The sequence below is a fragment of the Thamnophis sirtalis genome, unplaced genomic scaffold (assembly GCF_051295495.1).
Source record: "Thamnophis sirtalis isolate CommonGarterSnake01/CBP01778 unplaced genomic scaffold, rThaSir2_p1.2 scaffold_2, whole genome shotgun sequence".
Classification (NCBI taxonomy): domain Eukaryota; kingdom Metazoa; phylum Chordata; class Lepidosauria; order Squamata; family Natricidae; genus Thamnophis; species Thamnophis sirtalis.
The window spans coordinates 94,574,293-94,586,792 of NW_028261382.1; the positions used below are offsets into that span (position 1 = coordinate 94,574,293).

The 12,500-nt window shown below is 44.2% G+C and overlaps 1 protein-coding gene across 1 annotated transcript in view; it reads right to left on the reverse strand.

Annotated features, from left to right (window-relative positions):
- Positions 1 to 12,033, reverse strand: part of ATP12A (ATPase H+/K+ transporting non-gastric alpha2 subunit) — a 40,788-nt gene extending 28,755 nt beyond the window's left edge. The window contains exons 1-5 of the mRNA XM_087706392.1: positions 11,949 to 12,033; positions 7,802 to 7,942; positions 4,177 to 4,236; positions 2,756 to 2,959; positions 206 to 319 (exon numbers count right to left, since the gene is read on the reverse strand). Coding sequence (XP_087562518.1) covers positions 206 to 319; positions 2,756 to 2,959; positions 4,177 to 4,236; positions 7,802 to 7,942; positions 11,949 to 11,957 — 528 coding nt within the window. The 5' untranslated portion in view covers positions 11,958 to 12,033. The remainder of the gene's footprint in view (positions 1 to 205; positions 320 to 2,755; positions 2,960 to 4,176; positions 4,237 to 7,801; positions 7,943 to 11,948) is intronic.
- Between the last annotated feature and the right edge of the window lie 467 nt (positions 12,034 to 12,500).

Sequence of the window (12,500 nt, forward strand, 5' to 3'; positions counted from 1 at the left end):
TCCCATAGCCAAAACTATACGTTGTTCTCCAGATATTATGGGTACATTGGAACTCAATATATAATGGGAACAGAGAGCTAACTTCCCTTTTAATTGTATTGACTTCTAGACCAATCTCGTTTCTCCTACCCACTCTAGGAGAAATAAAATGCCTAAGTACCTCTTCTTAGATGCATTAGTAGACTAATCATGATTGGAAATTCACCTGTGGGATCATTTTGCCGAAGCTGGCCATTATGTTTGTGCTCTTCGCTTCTTGATAATAAGCGAACATCCCGGTCAAAATGACAACCAACGCAAGGACCACGGCCAGGTAGAGCTGGAAAGGAAGATCATCCAGATTAGGTAGAAACAAAAGCAATCTTTTTATAGAAGACTTCAAAAGACACGAGAACAAAGAAAATGGCGATGTGGCATCTTCTCCTCTGCCTGCAGAAGAAATGTCCGTCACTCAAGGTCTTCAAGAAAAGCTTATACAGCTAATTGTCAGGGATGGAATAAGGTCTTCTGGACAGGAAGTTAGACTAGAAGACCTTCTAGGTCCCTTCCAGCCCTATGACTCTATGATTGTGCTGTTTCACTATGATGGAATCAGGACCGCTGGTCATTTCAATCAATCGATCAATTCAAAAAAGAAATTGCAAAGCAGCGTGATGGAAGCACACAACTTCGTGGTTGATCTTCAGCCAAGTAATATAACTTCCATCCGCTTGGAAGTCACATCGGACTTTGTGATGCTGTTCTCCAGAAGAGGGTTGCACCAAGAACTCAAAGATTAGGAGAATTCAGGTTTGCTAAGGGTTGAATAGGGTCTTAACGTTCAGCAACGCTGAAAATCCACCCCTCCTTCCATAATATATGGCACCTTTACCCTGATTCATGAGAGCCCTCCGCAATGAACTCACTGATCCTTAATTTGATCTACATCTGCCAATTACCTCCACTAGACCGATTAGATCCCACAGATTAGGCCTCCTCCGAATTCCATCCGCCGGCCAGTGTCGACTGGCGACTACCCGGAGGAGAGCCTTCTCTGTGGCTGCTCCGACCCTCTGGAACGAACTCCCCGTGGAGATTCGAACCCTCACCACCCTCCAGGCCTTCCGCAAAGCCCTAAAGAACCGTTGCCCCCGTCTCGAATGGTATGACTGTTGTGTGTTTTAAATTATGCATTGTTTTGTGTCGTTTTTAATTTTGTTTGTATCACCCCTTCCCTGGTTTGAGTTGTGAGCCGCCCTGAGTCCCCTTCGGGGGAAAAGGGCAGCATATAAATAAAATAAACATTCAAACATTCAACATTCATACATTTTCCTTTAGCTGGTAGATACCCAAGAAGGCTCAAGTGAAGTGGCTGCATTGAGGAGACCTTGCCTGATTTTGAAAAGCTAAGCTGCTTGGAACCGGCTGACCCTTGGGCAGGACACCAAGTTGTAGGCTAGACCGAGAAGGTGATAAAACACCACGGGGCAAAACCATAACAAACAAGTCATCTACTGCAGCCAAAAATAATAATGATCATAACATGAAATTACCGGGGAGCAATCTAGGCAGCTTTAACCGCTTTATGTTGCAAGAACAACAGTAAAGGTTTCCATAAAAACTTACACTATTGGCCATCTATCAACAAGTTCACTTGTCCTTTTTTTTATCTTAATAGCAATCTTCGCTCCTACATTCAATAAAGATTACAACTTTGCCGGGCCAACTTTCTCATACCGGGAAGAAACGTTTTGACCCCGGGTGGAACGATCATGAAACATGGAGTCCCCGATAAAAATGTGGTACGGACAGTCCTTGAGGTACAAGCAGAATTTCCGTTGCCACTTGGCACTTGGTAATAGCTCTTACCGCTTTACAGTGCTTTGCAGCCCTCTCTAAGCGGTTTACAGAGTTGGCATTTTGCCCCTAACAATGTGTGTCCTCATTTTACCCACCTCGGAAAGATGGAAGGCTGAGTCTTGAGCCTGGTGAGATTCGAACTGCCAAATTTCAGGCAGCTGGCAGCTGGCAGTCAGCAGAAATTGTTCTGACCTAGGCTTCCCCAGCAGCATGAAGCTGAATCCTCGTCCCGATAAACTCCTTTTATTTAATTTACAGTGAATTCCTCTCCAGCAAAGTCTTTCCTCTCCCACAGTCTTTCAAGATAGTACACAGTTACCGACCTTTATCAGGCTTGGAGAGTGGCCGGGCCGATATCTTTCAGACGCCACAATACTTGGCAAGAATGCAGGAATGAATTAATTGTCTTCGGCAAAAACACCTCCTCTTTCACTCCTCTTTTATTTCCTCTAGGAGGGGCCATTCATCGTCTACCTGTGGTCTTACTCCGAAGTCAACCCTTGTTACTTAGCTGTTCCCTTCATCTGGCAACTCTGTGCATGCACACACTGGGAACAGGCTCCAGCTGTTCCTCTGCCTCACTGATGTCTGACTCCGAAGGCAGCTGATAACTGTCAGATGGCTCTATCTCTGCCTCCAACACAGAGCCCTTGTCAGAGTCCAGGACTGGTCCAAGGAAGAGCTATGGTGGTGTAGTGGTTAGAATGCAGTGCTGTGGGCCAGCAGTTCAAATCTCACCAGGCTCAAGGTTGACTCAGCCATCCATCCTTCCAAGGTCGGTAAAATGAGGAGACCCAGATTGTTGGGGGCAAGAGGCTGACTCTGTAAACCACTTAGAGAGGGCTATGAAGCACTCTAAAGTGGCATATAAATCTATTGTTATTGGGAGGGGGGGAGAAAGCAGCATAAAACTCACATTGTCGAACGCCGAAGTTACTTGTTGAGAATATTGAATGCCGAAAGCGATGCAGCAGAGGATGGCTCCAATCCACAAGAGGATGGAGAACCCGCCTATCATTTGCTTGAGGAACTTGATGATTTCCGGGGTCGATTTGGGGGGCGTGAGAGCGTTGGGACCATCGCGGGCCAGGATCTCCGCTGCTCGTGCACTTGTGAGACCCTTTAAGCAGACAATAGGGAGAGGGTTAAAATCAACAGCTCAGCACACCTACAACTTCAAATCTGAAATTGACGAGCCGGGGGGGGGGGGGGGACATTGACAAACCAGTGCATTGGGGGAAGGAAATGTTAACACCATTTAATATTGAGCTCATATTGGTCTATCTCTCTGTGCTTGTCTATACAGATTGCTGGTAGATTCATTTATATCAGCATAGATTCATTTATATTTGTGTGTGTGTACACCAGTAGTGGAATTAAAAAAAAATTACTACTGGTTCTGTGGGTGTGGATTGGGGGGCAGAGCCGAGGTGGCGCAGTGGTTAAATGCAGCACTGCAGGCTACTTCAGCTGACTGCAGTTCTGAGGTTCGGCTATTCAAATCTCACTGGCTCAGGGTTGACTCAACCTTCCATCCTTCTGAGGTGGGTAAAATGAGGACCCGGATTGTTGTTGGGGGCAATATGCTGACTCTGTAAACCGCTTAGAGAGGGCTGAAAGCCCTATGAAGCGGTATATAAGTCTAACTGCTATTGCTATTGCTATGGCTTGGAGGCATGGCAGGGGAAGGATACTGCAAAATCCCCATTCCCTCCCAATCAGCTGGGACTCGGGAGGCAGAGAATAGATCGGGACGGGGCGAGGGGTGCTGCTGGCGTTACTGCCGATTCACTTTGCCCACGCGCCCACTTCGCATTGCTTGCACATGCGCAGTTGCCTCGAAATTGTTCTGCGTATGCACAGAACATTTTAAAATGACTAAAAAACATGCCGGCAATGGCATGGGAGGTCGGGAAACTGGTTCGGGGATGTGGCGAGCCTGATGTCCCCACCAGTCACAATTTTCACTACCGGTTCACCCAAACCGGTACGAACCAGTAGCAACCCAACTCTGGGTGGGGCCAGCCAGAGGTGGTATTTACTGGTTCTCTGAACTACTGAAAATTTCCACTACCGGTTCTCCAGAACTGGTCAGAATCTGCTGAATATCCACCCCTCTCTCTCACACATACACATTCCCAGCAAACTTACCGATGGCCTGAAACTTAAGAAGAGGCAATTATGGATTCCAATTGCAACAAACATTTCAAGTACATTATTTCAAGGACAAGAGCACAAATTCTATTTTTAGCAACACACTGAACTAAATAGATTTTAATAGCATTCCACTACTCAGCCGTAACATTTATGAATGTTCTCTGCCCAGTATTGACTTACTTTAATGATGCTGGTGCCATATTTATCTTCCAGTTCTTGGATGCTGAGTTTATGGTCATCCTGAAAGAGTAAGAAAAAGCCAGATGATTAAGGCTTCTTATTTGTTGGTTTTATGAGGACAATGTGCTGGTCGAAGGACCACTGACTCCACACTTGTCTCAAATGCAAAATACGCATGCATAAAATAGTTGATTAGTTTCCTTGGTCATATCTTGTTATGATCCACCTTATTATAGTTCTCCCGAAATGTATTACCATGTTTTCCCAAAAATAAGACAGTGTCTTATTTTCTTTTGACACCCCCCAAAAATAAGTGTTTGGCTTTATTTTCTAGGAGGTCTTATTATTTTTGAAGTGCAGGAGGCCTCTTGGGGGGGGGACTGGCTGTGCATCCATTTAAATATTTTAGGGGAGGGCTTATTTTAGCACATGTGCTCAAAAGCCTGATTGGGCTTATCATCCAGGGAGGTCTTATTTTCAGGTAGACAGGGTTCCAGCGCTCCCATGAAAATCAGCTGGACAGAAACCAGAAGAGCAGCTGGTGACGGCGCATATGCCCACAGAGAAGGCTCTGGCAAGCATGCCCTAGGTTCTCCATCACAGCATTATTGCATTGCACTGGATTATGAGTTTTTTTTTAATGATTTGTTTTGTGACTTCCCTGTGGGAATGAATTATGACTCAATACCAAAGTAAGCATAAATCAATAATCTCGCCTAGCAATACTAAAATAGTCTTTAGCTTGAGGTCCACCGGAGAGCATAAACCTTCTAAATACATTTGCTCTCTAGTCGAGTTTGACTTCTGGAGGCTTCATGGAGACATCCCTGCAGCTTTCTTGGCAATATCAAAGGGAATTTGTCCTAGTTTTCTCCCAAAAGGCATTTCCCCTTATTTTCCAACTTATCCTTCACTTCTCTGATTTTCCAATAGTCCTTCCTCCAAGAATTAAGTAGGTGCAATCCAGGTTTAGCCTTTTTTTATATCAACCGAGGTCAGCTAAGTGCTGCCATCTAGCTGAATATTGAAAAGTTGCTGTCGGTATTGATTTGGTATTTTCAAATCAGACCTGAACTTGGTGAGTCGAGAGACAAGTCTATGCAGTTCTTGGCAGGGTTTCCAGAAATGTTTTGTCCTTGCCTTCTCCTTCCTGGTCTAAGAGAAAGTGACTGGCCCAAAGTCACCCGGTCCATTTAATTTTTTTTAAACTTTTATATTATGTGTTTCTTTTAATTGTTGTACGCCGCCCTGAGTCCTTAGGAGAAGGGCGGCATATAAATGTAATAAATCTCAAATCTCAAATCTCAAACAGGCTTTGTGCCTAAGGCAGGACTAGAACTCATGGTTTCCTCCCTCCCAATCCAACCACTGGACCGCACTGGAAGGAAATGCCCCTCTGCATTGTTATCTTTTCTCTTGGAGGGGAGCAAGTTGCATCTGGTGAGGGCCAATTTTCACCAAGGTTAATACATGTATAGGAATTATAAAATTAGCAAAAAAAAAAAAAAAAAAAAACCTAATCTCAGCTAAATTAAAAGAAAGCTTTTCAGAGATAGAGATTGATAGAAAGATGATTGATAGATGATAGATAGATAGATAGATAGATAGATAGATAGATAGATAGATAGATAGATAGATAGATAGATAGAACAATCTCCCCGTGGAGATTCGTACCCTCACCACCGTCCAGGCCTTCCGCACAGCCCTCAAGAACTGGCTAGCCCGTCAGGCCTGGGGATAATCTTATTTTCGCCCCTCCCGAATGCTGAGTGAATGTTGAGTTTTATTGTCTAATTTACTTTGTGCACATTTCTTTTTGGTATTGTCCTACACTCCCCTTCCTTTTTTGATTGTAAGCCGCCCTGAGTCCCCTCAGGGAAAAGGGCGCCCTATAAATAAATAAATCTACAAATCTACAAATCTAGATAGATAGATAGATAGATGACAGACAGACAGACAGATAGACAGACAGACAGATAGATAGATAGATGATTGATAGATAATAGAAAGATAGCTAGATAGATAGATAGATAGATAGCTAAAAAGCTAAATAGCTAGATAGCTAGATAGCTAGACAGACAGACAGACAGACAGACAGACAGACAGATAGATAGATAGATATAGATAGATAGGCAGAAGATGGATGGATGGATGGATGGATGGATGGATGGATGGATGGATAGATAGATAGATAGATAGATAGATAGATAGATAGATAGATAGATAGATAGATAGATAGATAGATAGATAGATAGATTCTGCCCTGGCAAAAGTTTGCAATGATGTCTTGTTTAAAATGGAAGATGTACTGTAATTCCTCTTGTTATAAAGCAGCAGCTTTAGATAGATAGATGATAGATAGATAGATAGATAGATAGATAGATAGATAGATAGATAGATAGATAGATAGATAGATAGATAGATAGATGATAGATTAGACAGACAGACAGACAGACAGACAGACAGACAGACAGATTCCTGCTGTTTAATGCTTGTTGAAGTAAAAGAGGGACTAAGAATAAATATTGACTGGGAACAGAATCATCCAGTTTGGAGGGAAAAGCTTGCATTTTTCAAAGACTCAAGAGCAACAAAGAGAAAGAAAGGTTGCCCCATAGATTTAACAATGATCCTTCAAACTGGGTAAAGCTTATTCACAAATGTAGAGCCAAGGAAGGGACTTGGGAGATCCTGCAACATTTAAGGTCCCTTCTTATTCCCTATAATTCGTTATTCCCCTCAACCCCTTTGAGAATCCAAGGTCTCTTTTAGTCCAAATCTGAAACATTTCCCAATGAGACTTCTTCAAGGTGTGTATAAAGTAGTTTATATAGTCTCTCTCTCTCTCTCTCTTTCTTTCTCTCTCTCTCTTTCTTTCTTTCTCTCTCTCTCTGTCCCTCCCCTCCCCCTCTCCCTCCCTCCCTCCCTCCCTCCAACCTCTCTCTCTACTTCCCCCCCTGTTTCTCTCCAAATGGATATTAATCTTCCTGATGAAATCTTGGGTGGAGCCTGACAAACAAGACTTGTCATGAAGGAAGGAAAAAACTCAAGATTGCTATCTTCATTGTAACAAGGATTGCAACTGGTTTGCAGAGGCATCTCAGTGTTATTTTCCTGGCTATGGACGGTTAAGGTTCACGGGGCTGTGGAAATCTTGTGGCCAGAGAAGACATCGATTTTCCTAATTTAATTGAATGGGCCAGAAGTGGATTGCGTCTCTCTGTGCGATCTTGTTGCCTTCATTCATAGATCTGGGACTAATTTGCCAAGGGCAGAAGCAGCTTTTGCAAGCAGCTCTGCTTTGGAACGGAAGTCTCAGGATTTTTGGATAGAGGCATCGGCTTAATAAAATTAGGGTAATGATAGTATTTGCCTACCTAATTGAAATGCAATTAACTTGCATATGGAACACCATTTGGGTTTGGAGAGTAAGGGCACAGAACTATTTGTTGTCATAGAGATGAGTCATTTGAGAAGCAAATTACTTCCTGGTCCAAGACTGAAACTTTTGTATTAATAATCATTGTCCTTTAAAAAAAAAATCAGGAAAACAAGAGATCTTATATTCGATCTACCTACCTGTGCAACCATGAATTAGCAAGAATGTATGCTGAGAGTCACTTACCAAATCCAGCTCTTTCTTAAGTTCTTCGGTCTTATCTTTATTTTGATTGCCTTTCAAATCATTTTCCTTTTCGTTTTCCTTGTAGCCATCATCCACATCCTTGGTCCCACTTATCTCTATTGAATAGATATCCGGATTTTTCTAAAATGTAATTCAGCAGGAAAGTTAGTCGGTTTTATTTTGGTTAAGTCTCCGGTTTATTTTCATGCCTCCATTAAAAGGAGTCTGTCTTGTAAGCCGACCCCCCAAAACTTCGCTTCTGCCTTTACTAAGAGCCAAGGTGGCGCAGTGGTTAAATGCAGCACTGCAGGCTACTGCTAGATCAGCAGTTCAGCGGTTCAAATCTCACCGGCTCAGGGTTGACTCAGCCTTCCATCCTTCCGAGGTGGGTAAAATGAGGACCCAGATTGTTGGGGGCAATATGCTGACTCTCTGTAAACCGCTTAGAGAGGGCTGAAAGCCCTATGAAGCGGTATGTAAGTCTACTGCTATTGCTACTACAGCAGCTACTTAGAGAACTGTGTGAGATAAACAGTAAACAGTAACTGAGTTGGAAGGGACCTTGGCGGTCATCTAGTCCAACCCCCTGCTCGCGCAGGAGGGATTTGAATCGCTGAACTGCCAACCTTTCTGATCGACAAGATCAGTGATTCTGTAACTCCTTTTTGTAACAATCCTGCAAAACTTTAATCTGGAGATGTGTTCTGAGTTAGCTGTTATTGGAATGAAGATTGTGCGTTCCTTTGACCCTCCTGGTGCAACAATCGTATCAGTGTCGCCACCACAAGCCAAAGGCAACACAACCCTGGATTGCTGAGATATCTGTTTTACATTTCTTTGCAAAACTGAGTCGGATCAGGTGGAAACTCAGACAGGGAAGCAAAGTGGATAAAATAAATAAAACCTCTACAAACTCAATGAATTGTTTGTTTTATGGGTAGACTGTGTGGGGATGGAGTTCACCATGTTTATATACATAACTTCCCAGATCGTAATTGATCTATAAAATTGCAATCCACTCTTTAAACCACCAGCAAGAGGCTGACTCCATTCCTTTCCAGATTCTTTGAGGCTCAGATGATTGCACTGCTAGGCATGGCCGTATTTGGTTTTACCAGCTGCATTTCTGGTTGCTATGGCAATATGGGATGCAGTTAAAAGCCCTTTAAAAACCCTTTTGTTTTCATTTTTCAAGCAGTCATTCATATCATTTATTTTGTCTACCATTGATGGGTCTTTTAATTATTTCTCTGCTTGTGGTTTGTTTGTTTTTTATTTTTTTAAAAATAACCCTCGTGTAACTTTTTTCCCCCTCTAATTGGTATTACCAGGGATCCCACAATTTAGCTCAACTATTCATAAGTTTAATTACTGCTTGAGGATTTTGCAGAAAGGAAAATATTTTCAGTTTACGAGCCTTTGTTTCTCCTCCGTATCATCTCAAATCCCATCTTCTCCTGTTTATTTATTCATTTATTGAATTTATAGGCCGCCCAATCCCGAAGGACTCCGGGCGGCTTACAAAGAAAAAGAAAAAAAGAAAAGCAAAAAAAAGGAATAATTTAAAAATTCCCAACACGCATACATTTCTAATCGGGGCTGGACCTTTACAATAAGGTCAATAGCCCCAGGCCTGCCAGAACAGCCAGGTTTTAACAGCTTTTCTGAAGGCCATGAGAGTGGGTAAGGTCCGGACCTCTGGGGGTAGCTGATTCCACATGGTCGGAGCAGCCACAGAGAAGGCTCTCCTCCGGGGGCCCGCCAGCCGACACTGTCCGGCTGACGGCATCCGAAGGAGGCCCAATCTGTGGGATCTTATCGGCCGTTTGAGATTTCCAAAGCACTGCTCCACAATATTGAACTCAGTTCATCCTTCTCTCCAAACTTAGCAAAAAAAAAAATAGCGACAGAGATGATACAGGAACTAGAGTAGGGGTATCAAACATGTGGCATCACATTGCCATCACGTGGTGCATCGCAATGTTTTTCCCCTCCGCAAAGCTAGGGTGGGCGTGGCCTGACACATCCAGCCCGTGAGCCACCAATTTGGCACACCCCTGACTGGATAAACTGTACAATGAACAATTAAGGGACCTAAGTATGTCTAGAGTAGAATAGAAAAGGACTAGGAGTGACATGATAGCTATCTTCCACTACTTAAGACGTTGCCACAGAGAAAACAGGGTCAACCTATTTTCCAAAGCACCTGAGGGCAGAATAAGAAGCAACGGGTGGAAACTTATCGAGGAGAGAAGCAACTGAGGACTAAGGAGGAATTTCCTGGCAGCGGGGACACTTAATCAGTGGAACATCTTAATTCCAGAGAGTTGTGGGTTCTCCATCACTGGAGGCTTTTAAGAAGAGACTGGACCGTCACATGTCTGAAACGGTGTGCTTGAGCAGGGAGCTGGACAAAGATTCCTTCTAGAAGACCTCCATGGTCCCTTCCAACTCTGCTACTCAAATTGATTCTCCAACCCACCATCCTGAAGGCAGAGGAAATGAAGCAATGGATGGAAACTAAACAAGGAGGAAGCCAACTTAGAACTAAGGAGAAATTTCCTAACAGTGAAAACAATAGACCAGTGGAAGAGCTTGCCTCCAGAAGTTGTGGGTGCTCAAACACTGGAGGTTTTGAAGAAGAGACTGGACATCCGTTTGTCTGAAATGGTAGAGGGTCTCCTGCGTGAGCAGAAGGTTAGACTAGAAGACCTCCAAGATCCCCTCCAACCAGATTTTTCTTATGCTCTACTAGTACTTAAAAGTTACAGTTATAGAAGCTTGCAAGTGTAGATCCGGGAAGGGACCACAATAATTATCCAATCCAAACTTCTGCAAGTAATTAACCCAATCTTTAGAGATGACTATCCATCCTCTCCCTAAAATCTTCCAGAGACACACAACCATCAACCAAAAGATTGCCCCACTGATATGCAGATCTCACCACCAGGAAGCTTGAAACTATCTATTGCAGCAATAGATAAGCAACTTGGTTGGGGTGTTGTGACACAGAGGCCAGCATCTATGAGTTCCTGGGGATCAATGATCTCAGCGCCCTGAACTTCTGAAGACGGCGTGGTCTTCATTAGGGGGCTTCTCTCTCTTTTGGCAATCTCAGGGTGGTTCTCGTTAGGCTGGCTGAGTTTGCCGAGAATGCCAAGGGAATTTTAAAAGCCCTTGAAATGGCACATTGACCGAGATCCTTCCCCAGCGGATGCTTTTCAGATGACTGAATTCAGAGGAAGGAGCATCGCTCAGAAGAGGTTTCAACTCAGCCGAAGGGGGTAGGTTGCAGAGCGTGAGAAGGATCCTATTTAAGGAGAGATTGGACAGCTATTTGTCTGAAAGGACAGAGGGGTCTCCTGTTTCTGCAGGGGGTTGGACTGGAAGACCGCCAAGGTCCCTTCCAATTCTGTTATTTCTGTTCAGTTATCACTTAAATGAGGTCGTAGAGAAACATTGACATTTAATCTAGATAATCCTGAGTGATAGATGAGAGAGGGAGACCTAATGGTCAGATTTAAAATTCTGCATCAAAATCAGAAATATTTTATATAGTTTCTCTCTCTCTTTTTTTTTTCTCTCTCTCTTTCTCTCTCTTTCTCTCTCTCTCTGTCTCTCTCTCTCTCGCTTTCTTTCCTTCTCTCTCTGTCTCTCTCTCTCCCTCCCTCTCTCATTCCCTCTCTTCCCTCTCTCTCCCCTCTCCCTCCCTTCCCCCTCTCTCCCTCTCTTTCTCCCTCCCTCTCTTCCCCCTCTTTCTCCTTCCCTCTCTTCCCCATCCCTCCCTCTCTCTCTCCCTCCCTCCTTCCTTCCCCCTCTTTCCCCTCTCCCTCTTACTCCCTCCCTCTCTCCCCCTCTCCCTCCCTCCCTTCATCTCTTCCCCCCTCTCTCCCCTCCTCCCTCCCTCTCCCCCTCTCTCAATCCCTCCCTCCCTCTCTCCCTCCCTCTCTCCTTCCCTCCCTCCCTTCCAAAACCTTCAGGTTCCCCCAAAACCAAGCTCCTTCCCCCAAAACCCTCTTGCTAAAATTTTGCTGCAAGTTGCCTTTCAACCCCACCCCCCCCAAAAAAAGCTCATACATCTTCCAACCTCAAAGAAGAGCCACCGGTGGTGGGTTCTTCATCATTCCCAAATTCCCAATTTACTCACCTTTCTCATTTTGCGACTTCTTCTTCCTTGGACCAGGGAAGAGAAGCGTGAGGGCGATGCGTTTCTGGAAGGCAACTCAAGGAGTTGGACCACAAGGAGCTGGCTCGAAAGTACCAGAGCAGGTGCTAGAACCCAGCTAGAACCCAGAAGTTGGACTGGAGGAGCTCTGGAAAGGAAGAGGCTCTTACAAAGAGACTTTTTAACCTCCTAGTAGGTGATCCAAGGTGAGCTGGAGCCCTCTTCAAATTTAGGCATCCTTTGGATGAGACAGGTTCACCTCCCTGTGGGAAGCATCTGTTACCTGTTGGCCTTTTTATGTAGGTAAGCTAAGCCACGCCTCCTGGTCTTCTCCCAGTCATCCCAGCCTGGGCTGCACTCAACAGTAGGTGGAAGCATACCACAACAACAGGCAGCGTCCCAGGTCAAAGCTGCTAATTATACTTTGCAAACTTTGCTCTCTGGGCTCCATAAAAGCCTTCGTTTCCTTCTCCTTTTCTCGTGAATTACATGAATGAAAACGAAAGAGATCTATTTTAGACTTTACAGTTTACT